Raw genomic sequence first — 16,936 nt, forward strand, 5'->3', positions numbered from 1 at the left:
CTCTCCTCGGAAGGGGTGCAAAAACAGGATGGACAACAAGGAGGAAAGACACAGACGAGGACCAGTCCACAAGGGCCAACCTCCAGAGGCTGTTCCAGAAAGACAGCCCCGAGGGCGGAGGCGGGAGGAACCCACAGGGAGAACGCGGGCTCTGCGTCAGGTGGAGCTGTCACCATGCTCCCCAGCGTCACCTACGATGATTCCTCTTTCAGTGTTTACCCATCAAACTGTGACGGTGACAGTTGTCTTGGATCCCAGGTGGGAAAAACACAAAAGAATTGAAGAGTACTTTGAAATAGTTTTATTGGCTCATAAGACCTTTGCATATAAAAAAAATACCCAAAACACTATGCAGTATTAAATCACAATTACTTTTTTTTACCAATTGAAACTACTGAGAATATACATTTTTTAAAGGAAAAAAAACCCTACAGAACTGAATTCTGAAGTGACATTATGACTTAAATACTATGACAAAATAGAGAACTCCGCATAACATGAATCACAGCACGAAGCTGCCTGATGGTCTCAAAGCGTAACTGCCGCACAGAGTGCAAGTGAACACAACCCCAACGTCACACACGCAGCTGAAGTGGCCGTGCCTCCACCGAGGGACCCCGCGCCCGCCCGCGCCGCAGCGGGGCCGCAGTCAGCACCGCCGCTGCTTGAAGAAGTCCACGCCCCGCAGCTGCTCGGGCAGGTACTCCTGGTCCACCGGCTCGCTGTACGCGGGGTTGTACTTGTAGCCCTGGCCGTAGCCCAGGTCCTTCATGAGCCGGGTGGGCGCATTGCGCAGGTGCAGCGGGACGGGGGGCAGCGGGCCCGGGTGGCCCCGCAGGCAGGCCTTCACGTTGTTGTAGGCGCTGAACACCTCGATGGACTTGGGGGCTCGGGCCAGGTAGACCACGCACTGGGCCAGGAGCACCTGGACGAGAAGGCCACGCTGTTACGAACACTTCTCGGTCTCCAGAAAGTTCGGAGACGGCCCCCGCCCCATGCTTTCACTCCCCCTCGGCCTGCAGTCTGCGTGACCCGCGTGGCCCATGACAGAAAGAAGGCGCTCCTACTGAAGAGAGGCTGAGCCACACAGCAGTTTTCTTCTTCTCAACTCAACACTTACTAAATGAAACTTCTTAAAACCCCAACATATGAAGGCCCACAGGAGCTGCTGTCTGTGTGTGCAGTGATCAGCTCCTTCGACACTTATGCCTCCAGGAAACCTGGGCCCCTCTCTGAACCCAGGACTCGGACTCCGCCAGTCTGGGGACACGGCCCCGCTGATACCTGAGGCCCCCAGCCCCGCTCCAGGCCGCGGCCAGGGTGGAGCGCACACCCACCCCCGAAGGGACGGAGCGGTGGCTTTACCTCGCACTCAGGCATGCCTATGAAGTGACAGCCCTGGTAGGCGGCGACTGCCTGTGTCAACGCGGACGGGTCGGCCAGCCCTGCCACACAGACAAAGACAGGCTGAAGTGGGGGGCCCCCCTCCCCTGCCGCTGCAGGCTTGACTGAAAAATCCACTCAGCGGCCTGATCTCACTGGTCTGCGCAAGAGCAGTCACTGGGTGGTTGCCGGGCCGTGTCGAGAACTGTCTCCTCCTGGATAAAAACTACGTCCAGCAGGAAAGACAGGAGGCCACACATGACAAACATAAGGAGCAGGGGCCACGAAGACAGCCACAGAGACGTTAAAAGCAAAACACTTACTAACACCAAAGGCAAAGCTTTCTGATCTTTTCCTTTAAACAGTGTCCAGAATCGTCCACTTTTATCTGAGAAGATGTCTGATGAAATCTGACCACCTGACTGCAAAGCAAATTTAACGTATTTCTTCTATTTCAACACAGGCACCTCGGAGGTACTGCAGGTTCAGTCCAGACCAGCGCAAACATCACAGGAAGCAAATCACATGAATTGTCTGGTTGTCCAATGCATACGGAAGCTATGTTTATGCTGTACTGTAGCCTATTAAGTGTGCAACAGCATTATGTCTAAACAAAGTACACACTTTAATTTAAAAACACTTTATTGCTAAAAAATGCTAACCATCATCTGAGCCTTTAGTGAGTCGTAATCTTTTTGTAGCAGTGACGTCAAAGATTACCGATCACCAGAACAAACGTAATGAGGAAAGTTTGAAATATTGTGACAATTACCAAAACGTGACACAGAGACACCAAGTGAGCAGATGTCGTTGGAAAAATAGTGCCGACAAACCTGCCTGGTGCAAGGTCGGCACAAACCTTCAGTTTGTGAAAAACACACCATCTGTGAAGTGCAGCCAAATGCAAATAAATCAAGGTGTGCCGGCACTCACGCGGAGAACCTCACACCGGAGAGGGAACAGAAAATGCTGACTCAGGGAACAAACAGACACGCACAACGCCCAGCAATGAACTGTGTTCACGCTGAAGTCGTTTCCTCACCCGCCCTATGTGGCACCAAGGAATTTCTAGGCCCAAAAGCAGCGTCCCCTCCGCCCACACCACCCACCCGGGGACACCAGGCTCCGGGCCGCTGTCACTCACCGACGTCCTCGCTGGCGAACCTCACCAGCCGCCGGGCCACGTACAGCGGGTCCTCGCCCCCCTCCAGCATGCGCCCCAGCCAGTAGAGGGAGGCGCTCTGGTCCGAGCCCCGCATCGACTTGTGGAGGGCGGAGATGCAGTTGTAGTGCTCGTCGCCTGGACACCAGAAAGGCCCGCTCAGCGTGGGCAGGGAGCCAGGGCCCCAGGCTCATGCTATCCAAGCCACACACTTATCTCATTCGGCCGACTGCAAGGAAGCCTGAGCTAACACGGGAGGGCACAGGAGGAGTGAGCAGAGTGAGGTCTGACAGCTGCCCTCCAGCTGCCAGCGGAGCATGAGCCACCTGTGGGACGCTGGAGCAGCGATGCGCCTGGACGTGGGGGTGGCCGGCGGTGCGGGCCTGGCCAACCCGTAGACACGGGGACACCAAGAGACCTCCAGCGCCTATCTTGTCAGATGTGAGTGGGGAGTCGCCACGAGCCTTCCCTGCAGTAACTAGGAGTAGACTTTCCACACCTTTGAGAGCCTCGCTGTGTGACTCTGTCCAGAATCCCACAAACCCTCACGCAGCTGACCTACGGCCGGCTCGCCACACTCACGCCTTTTATAAAAAGACCCAAGTGTGCTGCGCTCACGACACTTAATGTCCTCATTGAGGTCAGGACGTCAACAGGAGCTGGTACCAAATCTGTTAACTAAATGCGATTCTCCGAAAACAGGTGAGCACACAAAGCAAAAGCAACTTTTTAAAGAAGCCTACAAAACAGGAGCATGGAGTTCCACGTATACTCAACGTCCAGTTCAGACTCCAAAATTAAGCACTGTAATTCTCGTTAAGTTCCCTTATTGCAAAGGTCCTCCACTACAGACGATCAAAGGACCCCTCGCTGCCAGCTGAGCACTGTACTTCAATTAAAAAAAAGGGGGAAAAAATCCCCTTGTGTTCTAGAAGGCGCTGCCAGAGAGTAACGGAAACATCCCTAACTTCCTGCGACGTCACACCCAAAACCCTGTGTTCTCCCCAGGGCGGCTCTGCTCTGCGCCCCGAGGGAGCCGGGCCTGCGCGGGAGGGCATCCTGTCCCCGACACGGAGCCCCGGGCCCCGGGGCAGGGCAGCGGCCGGGCCACTCACTCACCTGCTCGGTCGTACAGGATGTGGGAGCGCTGGAGGCCCTCCTTCACGTCGCCCTCGGTCACCAGGACCCGGCTGGGAGAGTAGGTCTGCCCACTCTTCTTACCAAATGCCTTCCTGGCGCTCAGCCTGGCCAGCACCGCCAGCTGCAGGCCGTTCAGCCCGGTCCGGGCGTCCCCGTCGCTGAGGTGGGCCAGCGTGTCCACCGCCCTGTCCTCGATGAACACGGAGGGCCTGCAACACCAGCGGGCACGCCGTCACTCACGGGACTCGCGCCTCACCCTGCGGCGCGTCCTGAGCTGCGTCCTCGCAGGTCCCTGCAACGCGACCTGAGGGTCACGCCTCAGCCTGGACCCTTGGCCAGGCTGCTGACGGGGTTTGTCAACATCAAGACCGAGGGCCACCTTGTCCTGGGGTCACAGGGTTATTCTACTGTACACCCAGCCTCTGTGTCTGCCGGCTCTGCATTTGCAGCTAAAAGCAACCTCGGAGGAAAACAGTAGGGGAAAAATTCCGGAAGCTTCCAAAAAGCAAAGCTTGAATCTGCTGCACACCCGCAACTATTTACAGAGCATTTACAACATTCACGTCGTGCTGGGTGTTTAAGTCGCGTACAGATGATGTAACATGCACCAGAGGGTGTGCCTCTGTGACACGCAAACACTAGGTCACTTCAGAGAAGGGACCTGAGCGTCTGAAGACTTTGGGGGTGGGGGTCCTGGGACCAATCCCCTCCGGATACCGGGGGACACAACTATGTAAGCATACACGTGTAAGCAGGTATGGAGGAGACATGGACAATTCTAGAAAGTCACTGCTGACATGCAGTCTCTCTGGTTCTCTCCTACAGAACAGTGAAAACCCTAACCCTAACAGGCGGTCCGGGTCTTGGTGACAGCACATCGCGTGTGTGCGTGTTGTGTCGCGGGCGGGGCAAGGAGAACCAAATGGCCTGAACATCTCATCTCAGAACTATCAAAGCAACGATTTCCATCTCCTGGGAAGGCTTCCTAGCAGCCAAGAGCCCACAGGACCACCTGCAGGAGGAAGAGGACGGAGCCGGAGCCTGAGTGCGTGCCACCTGGGGCCGGGCCGTTGGGTGATGACACTTGTCTCTTTGTCCTCACTCAACAAGGGGCCTCAAATACAGGAATTTATGTCTTACTCTTTCTTTATCCCTGCTGCCTGGCAGAGATCAGACGTACAGTATCTGCACACCAAGTGGACTGACTTCAATTTCCCCACAATCTCAGAGTGAAACATGTATTTTTAAAAATTATAACATACGGACTATAGGAAAAAAAAAAACAAAAAAATCCTTATCCACAACACCCGGAGACAACAGCCACCAGGTCATTTGCTGAATTTTCTTTGCAAGTGCGCCTTCCACGTTCCTAAACCTGGGTGGTGCACGCTGGGGTTCTGGGCACACTGGGTGGCAGGCAGAACCTTCTGAACATCCTGTTAGTCTCCATCCTGTAAACATCCAGCCTGATTTTTAAAACAAAGTAGGAATCACACCCTTAACAATGAAATATCTTGAAAAACAAGCAAGCCACTCAGAACTCCGAATGTTACTTTTTAATAAAATGTGCATTACATAAAGGTTCAGAACTAGAGATGGGGTGAAAGTCACCTGTTGCTGTGCCCTCCACGCTGGCGCTCGGATGTACGGACCTCCCTCTTCTGTGACTCTGCCACACATTTAGAGGCCTGGGGCTCTCGGGGAGAGTGGGCAGCGGCCCGCACACTAGTGCTCACTCTAGTGCTCCCCCACTTCCCCACGCCCTCACGTAAAGATGGAAGAGGCCTCATGAACTATGAGGAAGCCAGCTAGCCGACTGTGAACGAGCCTGTAAAAACAGGGATCAACTCCTTTACGTGGATGGTAAGTGAAATCCTTCCTTCAACGTGCCCACCCTTAACCGAAGTCCAAACTGTTCTGTTACCCTTTCTGTCAGGCCAGGAGGGGCAGGGATGGAGGCGCTCCCACTCCAGACCCGCCACGTCACTCCCCTCTTCAGATGATCCACATTCCAAATTTCACCCCGTCCACAATGAGTATTTTTAAACACGAATGAATCTGCCAGCACCTCTGTTCTTGTAATAAACAGCGTCTGCTGATGGCACTCAGGATGGTCACAGGAGTCAATCACCAAATAGGACTTTGCACAGATGGTCAAAGGTTCCACCCACCACCCAGTGTTTCCCCAACCCCAGCTGATACCATCTGGGTTCCGAAGAGGAACAAAGTGCATTAAAACACCCCGAGATCTTAGGAGAGGGAGGAGGCGAGAGTGCTTATGCCAAGAGCAACGGAACAGGAATGTCTGTAATGGCATCTGCAAAGCTCCCAGCAGACAGTAACTCCCACACCAGCGATCTTGAAAGGGCGCTCCCGGTCCAGAGAGCTTCACATTACTTTAAAATTTAAGCACAGACTTAAAAATGTTTTCCATTTGGAAGTAACTTTCTAAAGTTAGAATAGAATTAAACGAGGCAAAATCTACTCTGGGGATAGAGTGCCTGAAACTTCACAGCGTCCTGCAGAGAAATAAGCAGTAGCTAGTAAGTTACACGGTACAGTGTGACTAAGACACCTGTTCCACAGTTAGGGCGAGAGTGGTTGCCTAAGTGCAGTGGAAAGATACGTTCCCGGGTCACAAGACCCAGGGGAGGCCTGGGGCCTTGCCCTCTGACCGAGGAGCAGCGTGGCCTGAGCGGGAAACGGGGCACGGCAGCAGGGCGGCTCCCTCCCCTCCTCCTTCCTCGGGCTGCCCCTCTGCACCTTGCTTCTCTGGGGTTTGGAGGATTCTATTCAGATGGCTGCATGTTTCAGCTGGAGGCGGAATGAGGTAAGTGAAAATGCGCCTGTTATTTCATGCAAAACAGAAGCAGATGTGGCTCAGCTACACCCTCTCCCTAAACGACTAAACAGCACTCTGTGGATCTCTCACTGAAGAGAAGGAACACTCCACGGTCAGGGTGACAAGACGGGTGTGCGTCACATTACAAAGAACTTTCCTAAAACGCCGATGTGCCTACCTGACCACAGATTTACTGACTCCAGTCTCTGGGGACGACCCCTCGCATATGCCTTTTTAAACTATAACCCTGGTAAGTGTGATGTGCAGATCTGGGTAAAAGGCCCCCCAGAGCGTCTGTGCCTCCAGCCACAACGTGCGGACAGCGCTCTGCGTCAGCACCTCGCCTGTCACACGACAACGCGGCTTCGTCTAGTCAATTCTGCTTGCCCTTCAGAACTCAACTCAGTGTCTGGTCTCTAAGAAGGGAAAACATCTGAGTTCACACTTTCTAGATGACTCTTCGTAGGCCCATGGCTTGTGAGGAGCCCCTTTCCCACAGGCCGAGTGTGAAGGCCCAGGAGCGAGCTCGCAGCACTCAGCCCAGGCCGAGCCCGTGCAGGGCCTTCTACCTGCAATGGGCAGATGAAGACGGCGGACGGCAGGTGTCAGCCCCTTGGCCACAGCTTCGACAGCCTGACTTCCTCCAAGATCGCTCCAGTGGCCCCGGGGCACTAGCACATGACCTGAGAACACACACCACAGCCAGAGAGTCATTATTTGGGGGGCAAAGTCATTCTTTCCAGGTAGATTGGTGGAACTAAACCTAACTTACGTCCACAAAGTCAACGTCGCTCAACAGAAACCTGAAAGTAAAATTTCCCCTGTACCTGAAAGACTACACCATCTACTCCGCTCTGTCCCAGGCATCTGGGCGGCCAGGTGCACTTCTCCTAGATGAGTAACGTGTGAGCTCTTCCCGCAGCCTACGACACCTGCCAACTGAACTTCCTGTCACAGACGCTAAGTGACCACTTAATTAAGCCCAACTGTCTTTCATTTCATGCTGCTTGGGCAACAGCATTAAGAAAAAGCTTCTTGAAGAAGGTTCCGGGCAGCGGGGCAATGAGCTCCACTCTGGAACACAGACACACAATGTACTAAATGGCTTGTCACGCTGAAAGCTGGGCTGTATCCGTTCCTGAGGCACGTGCTAATAGCACATGACGTGCTGTGCCCGGCGCTGGGAGTGCGAGCAGGGACCAGTTCCTCTCCCTCAACCCTCCCAGGAAGGTGAGGGACATAAGAAAAGAAACAAGACAACGAAAAGAAGTCACAATGAAAAGAAGTCACGATATGGTTAGCATCAGCTCCACACGAGTGGCGGTGGAAGTTAACCAGCAGATCCGGGAGCCTTCCCCGGGTGGGAATGCGGTTTTAGTAGATGAAGAATCACTTCTGCATCAGGCTCTTACTTTCAGCAAACTTTCAGCAATAAAAGGAGTCCCCATTCTCAATGCAGATGACCTGGGATAGTATTAAAATGCAGAAACCTTTTTAAGAAGAGCTCCAGATTTCTCCCAACAGGCTGGCCAGTGACTGCAGAGGGGAACCTGAGGGGACCTGAATACCGACCCCAGGAGATAGTGATGGAAGTAAGTAAAATTACCCTAAATGAAAATACATTATGATAACTAGTTCCTGTACACAAAATACACGATGTCAGGATTCCCCCACCCACCCAATTTCTCTTCATCACTGGGTTACATGAGTTTTGCAGGGAAAATGCCATTTCCAGGAAACTGATACCAGCTGCGAAGAGCTGGCAGAGCCTCTTTCAACCCCAATGGGCACACAGGGCACCTGACTGGGGCCAGGAGGTTCCACCGTCTCTTCACACAAGGTGGGTGGCTGTCCCACCAAGGCTCTACCCTAAAAAGATGTGGCTTTACCCATGGGGGTTCTCGGCCCAGCTCAGGGCTCCCAGGAGGCCCAGCGTGACTCCGCCTGCACCTGACACAGGAGCCAATGGCAGAGGCCAGGCCCGCAGGGAGACTGGTGACGCCCTGAGCCTAAAACTCCACCTTGTGCTTTAACTCTCACAGAAGGGCAGCGAGAGCTCAGCAGGGTAGCAGCTGCGGGGTCCCCAGCAGGCAGGGGCCCGCCTTTCACGGGACAGATTCTGCTCCACTGTGTTAGGGCAGCGGCCCGGGCCCACAGGACACCTGAAGGATGTATTCTAATTCAAATAAGGGAAAACCTCTGACCCAAGTACCCTAGCCCATCATCCACAACACATCCGGCGTATCAATGAACTCACTCCGCACTCATGACACAGAGAGAGAGGTGACCAGTTAAAACTTCTTCACTTTCATGGAACTGAGCTTGACTTCTAGAGTAGGTAAAAATCATTCTAAAAAGATTTAAAGAATTTTATGGTAACATTTACATTAGATCTTAATATTTTTAGAAGAATAAACTGCAGAAACAGAAAATTGGAATGAGAGTATAAATCTGTCAAAAGTCCATGAAAAAAAATGATCAGCAAGGCCTCCCATGGTCTTCCAAGCCTCAGAAGAAACGCGTGCTAGGAAAAGACCCAAACCCTTAGTGCAAAAGCAAACCCCCAAGAACCGAACCAAGGGGCTGAGCCAGAACTACCGAGGCGCCCACGCCCGGCCCCGCCGCGCCTCTGGAGCGAGAGAAGCCGCCGCGGAGGCGCACATCAGAGGCTGTAACGGAGCCCCGCCCACCCTGTACTGGACCAGCAGGCCTCCCTGCACCCGGCCCGCAGGCCCCCCACCCAGGGCCCACCCAGTCACTCACTCAGAACTGCTGTTGCTGCCGTGGCTCAGGGGGTCAGCAGGGCGGCTGGAGTCTAGGACGTGGATGCCCAGGGTGTTAATCGCTCGCATTAGGACTGTCACCACCGCCTCCACTGGTAGCTTCTCAAGAACGATCACCCGACAGCGGCTCAGAAGAGCGGCGTTGACCTGGAAGGAGGGGTTCTCTGTGGTCGCCCCAATCAGGGTGATGGTCCCACACTCCACGTGGGGAAGGAACGTGTCCTGGTTGTGGAGGAAAACAGAAGAAAACGACCACAGTTGGCAACCAGCCGGGTCCTGGGTAAGTCGGCTGCGCCTTTCTTTTCCTAATTTCGGTTCAAGAACAGCAGCTTAAACTGTTCGCCATGACTCCTGATGCTTTAATTCAAAATTTATGAAAATTGGAAACTTGATCCAAAGTGGCTTTTCTGATATGTATAGCTCAAGGATATGCCACCAATTTCATTTACCAGATAAAGTATTCTCTTAACACCAAAAAAAAAAAAAAAAACCCGCTAACAAAAAAATGGTGAAATAGGTGTAAAGAAGGGCCGACAGTCCACACATCTTTGTAGACAGACAGTTAATAATCAACCTCTAGCCCTGGGCATTTGCACAGTGACCTCACATACTTTATACCCAAGTAAACATTCACAACGACCAAAGGGCAGAAGAAAGTGAACGTACCTGCTGAGATTTATTGAACCGATGAATCTCATCAATAAAAAGGATGGTTTTCCTCTTGAAAAAGCTCTTCTCGTTCTGAGCTTGCTTGATGACGTCGCGCACGTCGGTTGTCTTGGCGTTGGTTGCCGACAACGTCACAAACCTTATGCTGTGTTTCTTGCTGTGGTTGGCTATGATGTGAGCCAGCGTGGTCTGGACAGAGGAGAGAATTTGGGAGCTGATGAGACAGACCAGAGTGGCCTCTGCCCCGAGGCGGCAGAAGCACCCTGTATGCCGGCAGGCACTCAGCAGCAATCAAACCAAGCAGCGCATTTAAATGCTAAGTTAAAATGTGATAAATAAAACAGGAAAGCAGCTAGACCTTACGCTATTCCTAACCTTTTCTCCTTTGTACCTGACCCTGCTGAATTCGTTTTTTGGGGGTAAGATCTCTGGAATCCCAGTAAAGAGCGACTGTCTGGATTCAGTGGAACCTGTGACAGCTGTGACCTCTTCTGGCCAAGAAAGCAGTACTGCTGACGGGCGAGGTGCAGACCCCTGGCCCTTCAGGTACACAGCGGGGAGCTCCTCAGGGCAGCTTAGGAGAGGAGAGCAAGAAGACCCTGAGCACTCAGGACGCCCCCACCACGTGTGAACGGCCACTTTGGAAGGAGAGGAGACAGCAGCACGGGGACCACACCAGCACTTCCCCGGAAGCAGATAAGATCCAGGAAAGCACTGCTTGGCACCTAGCACGAAACCGTGCTCAGTAAACATGCACAAACTGTCGTAAACTTTATCGTAACCGTCAGCAGTCAGGACAGGAGCGGAGAACAAGGAGAACGAGTCTGCTCCTGAATGGAGAGGTGGCATTTTATCTCCAGAAAGTTGCACAGCACCATCAGATGCCGTGGCTGCTTCTTTAGCAAATCCCGCCTACAGGTCCCGCCTGTGACTGGTCAACAACCACCACACTGCGCAGCCCAGCCTGCCCCCTCTCTTGCCAGGCATCTTCTGTGAGCCCACCCTGCTCATCTGCCTTCACCAACAGCTGACTAGCTATTTGGATGATCCGAAGTAAAGAGTTCACAGTGCCCACTAAGAATGGTCCCACATGGTAAGATGCCCTCCCTGGGTCAGATCTGAACGTTACTGGCCAAAGGGAACAATAAGACACAAAACGAGCAAGACGCCTTCCAGGAACTAGAGTAAAGGGAGGTGTGAATAAGTCCTGGGAGATGAAGCTGGAGAGAAAAAAACGGGGGAAACTCCTAGAAGCCCTTGTGCACTGAGGAGTCTGACCACGAGCCCCGAGCCCCGAGCCCCGCCCTCGCACGCTGGACCTGGGTTTTGCTTTTCACTCACTGGGGTTCCTTCTCTCCTCCTGCAGATCAAAAAAAAAATAATGTATTTAAGCACCCCTTGGCTTTCTCTTTTTTCAGTCTTAACTTGTCTCCTTAAGACTCCTTACTACTGTTTCTCCAGTGTTCTTCTAGACCCCAATATCCTAAGTGCCCCCCACTGGTCTCAGCTGATTCCTCCCCAGGTACGCAGAACTGGGCACCGAAATGCACCGACGTTTCTTCTCTCAGGGACAAGAAGCGGCGAGGACGGTTACGGAAACGATACATGAAAACGACTCGCAGTCCCGTTAAGTACGTAAAGTCTCAGAGTTAGATAAAAAACCAGACTCTCAAACCAACGGCTACAAGAAGGAAGCACAGTAAAAACTTAAAAATTTTTTTGATTATTTTTTCCAAAACGGAACCCCTACACCCACAAACAGAGCGTCCCGACGTTCCGGCCGGCACGACGGTGCCTCGAGAATCGGGCGGTGGATAGGGGTGGGGAACGCGCCGGGAGACCGCGTCCGAGGCCCCGGATTCTCGCAGACACGAATCGGGGCGTCTTCCCTTTGGAAACGACCAGAAAACGCGTCGGCGGAGCCCGGGCCGGCGCTGCCTCGGGGACCCCCGGCGGGCGGGCGCGCGCACTCACCTTGCCGCAGCCCGGCGGCCCCCAGAGGATGAGCGAGGGCAGCTCGTTGGCCTCCAGCAGCGAGCGCAGCAGCGTCTCGGGCCCCACGGCGCGGCCCTGCCCCACGTAGTCCTGCAGCGAGTCGGGCCGCATCTTGTCGGCCAGCGGCTTGCCCTCCAGCATCTGCCGCACCTCCTCGGCCGCGGGCGCCCGGGCGTGCGGCCGGCCCCCGGGGGCCCCGAAGGCGGCGGCGGTGGCGGCCGCGGCGTCCGCGTCCCAGCGGCCCGCGTCGTCCTCGCCGTCCCCGTCCGCGTCCGCGTCGCCGTCCGCGTCGCCCACCGCCTCCTCCTCCTCCGGCGCCTCCGCCTCGTCCCAGCTCCGCGGGGACGCGCTGCCCGCCGCCGCCGCCGCCGCCGCCGCCGGCCGCTTCCCCGTGCCCTTCCGGGCCGGGCTGCCGGGCCGCGCCACCGGGAAGTCGGGGATGAGGCGCGCGCCGCTGGGCGTGGGCGGCGCGTCGTAGCTCTCGCGGCTCTCGGTCTCGCCGCCGTCGTCCGGCTCCTCGGCCTCGCCCTCGCTGCTCTCGGCGGCCGTCGGCGTGGCCGGCTGCTTGAGCGCCGAGCTCTCCGACGGCCGGCGCCGCTTGGCGCGGGGCGGCCCGGCCGCGGGCTCCGCCTGGCCCGCCGGGTGCAGCAGCAGACAGCGGTCCAGGTGCGAGTTGATGTGCGCGGCGGGCATGGTCTGCTGGCACACGGGGCACTGCACCCGGTGCAGCTGCGCCAGGAACGGGTCGTCCTCCGGCCCGCTCACCTCCATGGCGGCCGCCGCGCCTGGCTCGCGCGCCCCGCTAGGCCCCGCGCCGCGCGACCCTCGCTCGGGGAGGCGGCAGGACGCGCGCGGGCCAGGGGAGGGCGCCGCTCATGCCCCGCGTCCGGAGCTGCCCGCGTCGGCCCGCCCTCGGCCGGCGGCCCGCGGCGCCTCGCGCGGCGCGCCGGGAAGCGGAGTCCGCGGAGACTCGCCCGGCCGCTGTTGCCAACGCGTCGCGCGGCCTGACGGGCAGTGTAGTCCGGGGAGGTTCGCCTCCCCTCACCGCCGGCAACACCTCGCGCGGCCTGACGGGAAGTGTAGTCCGTAGCCGTTCACCGGGCCGCCGCGCGCCCCCTTCCGGCCGCCCCGCGAGCCCCCTCTGTGAGGGTCCGAGAGGCTGGCGGTTTGCGCGTGCGCAGATCTGTCCTCTGCGGACGGGATACTGGAGCGGTGGGAACTCGCCGCGGCTGCGCGCGGGGCGCGGGGCGGGGTCGGAGGGCGCGGGGCGGGGGTCGGAGGGCGGGGAAGTGGGAAGAACGCGGGCCGCGCAGGCTGGGAACCGGGACGGGAGCGAGCGGGGGAATCGCCCGCCTCCGCGGCGGCGGAGAAACGCCAGTCAAGTCCCGCCCCCAGAGGGTCGGCCTTTACCTCAGACGCGCGCCGGCGCGTCGGTGCTCGCGTGGCCGGTGCCCGCGTCGCCGTGCGGGGTGAAGCCCCGGGGGCGGCTGGTTCTCGTGGCGGCGGCCCGCCTCCGGGGTCTGCGAGCGCCGGCCCGACGCCCGCGGGCCCGCAGCTGGGGGTTAGAGAAGGGAAGTGACCTGGGGAGGAAGAAGCAGGAGAGAAAAGGGACTTTAGAAAAGGATGGACTTTCGTAAGAGTTCACGAAACTGGGAGTTTTATTTAATCTGCACAAGAACATCTTGAAACGTAACCAGGAGCAAACAACTCAGGGTTTCATGAGCCTCTTCGTATGAGACGATTTAACAGAAAGGAACAAACGGCTCGCAAAGAACTGGAACTGGATGAAGACGGTGTAAACAAAGAGCCAAGGAAGCAGTTTTCGGTTGACGTCGGATGTGAGTGTGTGTCCCGACCTCCTGGCAATTGTTAAGAGGACGAAACCCGACGTTCTTATGGTGGCTTTTCCACGTTAGGTACGTTAGAAAGAGCAGAGAGCTTCTCTTGCTTCCGCTCCTTGGTCGCGTCCAGCCCGGCGCGCGCCCTGCGCCAGCGCGGACGGGGTGGTGGGACGTGCTCTCCCCTTCGGGTTCCGGGGCTGTCCTCACGCGGTGCTGGGAAGAGCGTGTGACTCGGTGCGGGAAGTGTAATACACCACGTTCGCTGTGAACATTTATAGACGTATCTGGACATACAGTCACCTCTAACACAAGCAAAATACTGTAAAATGACAACAAACTAGACAACTGTGAAGTTTCTGAATGTCTTTTTAAAAAAAATAAATTAAGGCTTACGTTTTTATAGAAATCATACACGGTTATTACGGAAAATATATTCAGAGATCCTCATTGTTGGTATTTCAGCACCCTCTTCCAGTCTTTTAAAACGCATTTCAAGATTACACTGGGTATTTACACATAAATGTATTTCTGTATCTGTCTTTATTGTTACCTAATATGTATTTTCAAAAGTTTTTATTGTAAGGGGAAAATATTCATTGTACATATGGAGTAGAAATTAGAAGATACAGAACTATAGTATATCCCCGTTTTATTTTGATACATGTGCTTTGCTCATACGTATATATTATATATACTAAAGAAAAAAATGGAAAAAGGAAAAAGTACAAAGAAAAGACGAAACTCTCCATATATGTTTAATTTATTGATTTAATGAATAAAATCGAGCTGTTTGGATGGGTCACCCCAGAATCTGGGCTGAGCTGGCCACGGTGTGACCCTGGGCAAGCTCTCACCCTCGCAGACTCAGCTTCCGAGTCTCAGAGGCCCTCCTCCCATCAGCGGTGAGAGCCAAGTGCTTTCACGAAGGTAAAGGGGATGAGGACGGTGCCGGCTCACATGGGGCCCCTGTTACTCTCTTTTCCTGAACCTCAGCTCTTTCTGCCTGAAGTTCAGAGTTTTCTCCACTAGATGGCGATAGAAATAAAATGAATAAGCCACCCCAGATTTTCTAACCAAATTGAAACTTTCTTTTGAAACAAGCACAAATACTAGTACATTCAAACTCTATGATAAGGCCGCTGTAAGTGAGATCAGTGTAAAGCAGTAAACCCTAGGCTTCAGTTTCCTCCTCTAATACCTCACTGCTTCATTGTTTTCAGCTGGCCCTGGTGGGTCACTTTGGGCCGTGTAACCAACTGGGTTCTCTGTCCTCCGGCCCCAGGATATGAATGGGGATGATGGATTCCGTGCGTGACTCAAATCTCAGATCAGCCCTTTGTTCAGTGGCCACAAGTAAAGACAGCCTGGCCGCAGGTCCTGGGTGCTGCCGTCCAGTAAGCCTCCTAGTCATCGAACCTTCAGGCATTAACTTGCTCCCTCCCATTCAAACCTGAGGTATGTGGGACATTTTGAGTCCAGTTAATCTCACCGTGATGCACATCCCTGACATCTTCAGTCACCATCCTACACGTCAGCCCCATGGCCCTCTGTTCTCCTTCCTGCTTTGGGAGTTGTCTCCTGTGACCCAGCCTCAGGCTCCTGTCTTTTCCCCACTTTGCCTGTTTTCCCCTGGAATCTGTGTCAAACGTTCTATTAAGTTTATTCTAATAAATTGTATACATTTTCTTTTCTTGCTGTTGTAATAAGACCTTGGAATTGTTCTGTTTTCTTATTGATCTTTTTGGTATAAAGAGTGCATTGACTTTTATTAATTTATTTCATATTTGGCCTTTTTGAAGGCAACTCTTTTATTAGTTTTAAGTGATCTTTTTTTTTTTAAATTGAAGTATTGTTGATTTACAATGCTGTGTTCAGTTTCTGTTGTACAGCATAGTGATTCAATTATATATATGTATTCTTTTTCATTGTAGGTTATTACAAGATATTGAATATAGTTCCCTGTGCTGTACAGTAGGACCTTGTTGTTTATCTATTTTATGTATAGTAGTATGTACTTGTTAATCCCAAGTTCCTAATTTATCCCTCCTTCTGCCCCTTCCCCTTTGGTGACCATAAGTTTGTTTTCTATGTTTGTGAGTCTGTTTCTGTTTTATAAATAAATTTATTTGTGTCAGTTTTAAGTGATTTTCAACTGATACTTACAATACACAAAGAATATGTCTGAACTTTGTCATTGGTTCCTGGCAGATATCTCCCAAAACCCTGGGAATTTCCTGAGTGACAGGTGAGCCAATGAGGTGACTCCTGGTGGCTCCTAGGGCTTCAGGGTTGGGGCTGGTCCCCAGAGGGACTCAGAGGTTGGGACTTCAGGCCAGCCATCTCTGGGAGGGGCGGGACACTGGACACTGAGTTCAAGCTCATGTACATCATGGAATCCTGATACAAACTCTGGACACTGGGGATCAGCGGAGCTTCCTGGTTGGCAAACTTACTGATCAGGGTGGGATGAGCCCCGTCTCCATGGAGAAGGCAGGGGAGCCCTGTGTCTGGGACCCTTCAGATCTCGCGTTACGCGTATCCTTTGTTAAAACAGTGTAATTTAAGTGTTTTTGGTGACTTCTTTGATTTGTTCCAGGGAATTGTCAAACCTGAGGGGGTCATGGGAACCCCCACATTTGTAACGGGTTGGCAGGAGTGCAGCTGGCCCCTGAGACTCGAGGCTGGTGTCTGAAGTGGGCCATTCTTGCGGGGGACTTGCCCTGAGCTGTGGGGCTGATACTAACTCTGGGGCGTCAGTGTCAGAATAGAACTGAATTGCAGGACGCCCAGTTGGTACCGGAGAACTGGCGTCAGAACCATACTCCTCCCTCTTTCTTGCCCATGTATTTACCTGTTACTTTGTTTTCTTTGTGCCTTGCACTGACCACTACCAGTTATTATTAAATCATTGGAGAAAGAGGGTCTCTACCTTGTAAAGTGAAATATGAAGTGACAGAGTCAATATTCTACTTCAATCCCTGATTTTTAAAAACTTCTAGTAAAATAGAGAAAGATACCTCCTTAACATGAATTTTTTTTTTTCTTTTTTGGCCTCAAACTAGCAGCCATCTTTATGTTTAATGGTGAAAACACCGAAGATACCCGTCGTTTCTTCTCACAC

General features: G+C 53.8%; 1 protein-coding gene and 1 long non-coding RNA gene across 4 annotated transcripts; one reads left to right on the top strand and one right to left on the bottom strand.

Moving 5' to 3' along the window:
- Positions 1–286: 286 nt before the first annotated feature.
- On the bottom strand, positions 287–13,050 carry WRNIP1 (WRN helicase interacting protein 1). 3 transcript variants are annotated; one of them, XM_072945783.1, is made up of 7 exons: positions 11,954–13,042; positions 9,977–10,168; positions 9,291–9,532; positions 3,665–3,894; positions 2,528–2,683; positions 1,366–1,445; positions 287–925 (listed from the first exon to the last, which is right to left on the bottom strand). In XM_072945783.1, exons 1-7 carry the CDS (start codon positions 12,743–12,745, stop codon positions 650–652), a joined length of 1,968 nt encoding a protein of 655 aa, XP_072801884.1. In that variant the 5' UTR covers positions 12,746–13,042; the 3' UTR covers positions 287–649. The 3 variants fall into 3 exon arrangements, with proteins under 3 accessions (XP_072801884.1, XP_072801885.1, XP_072801886.1); XM_072945784.1 differs by lacking the exon at positions 1,366–1,445 and having other exon boundaries at positions 11,954–13,046; XM_072945785.1 differs by lacking the exons at positions 1,366–1,445; positions 2,528–2,683 and having other exon boundaries at positions 11,954–13,050.
- A 211-nt stretch (positions 13,051–13,261) lies between these two features.
- LOC107033037 (uncharacterized) lies at positions 13,262–15,956 on the top strand. The gene is made up of 2 exons (XR_001458426.3): positions 13,262–13,890; positions 15,036–15,956. It is a non-coding gene; the product is annotated as an uncharacterized lncRNA (long non-coding RNA).
- The last annotated feature ends 980 nt before the right edge of the window (positions 15,957–16,936 follow it).

This window comes from Vicugna pacos, chromosome 20 (genome assembly GCF_048564905.1).
Source record: "Vicugna pacos chromosome 20, VicPac4, whole genome shotgun sequence".
NCBI classification, from domain to species: Eukaryota; Metazoa; Chordata; class Mammalia; order Artiodactyla; family Camelidae; genus Vicugna; species Vicugna pacos.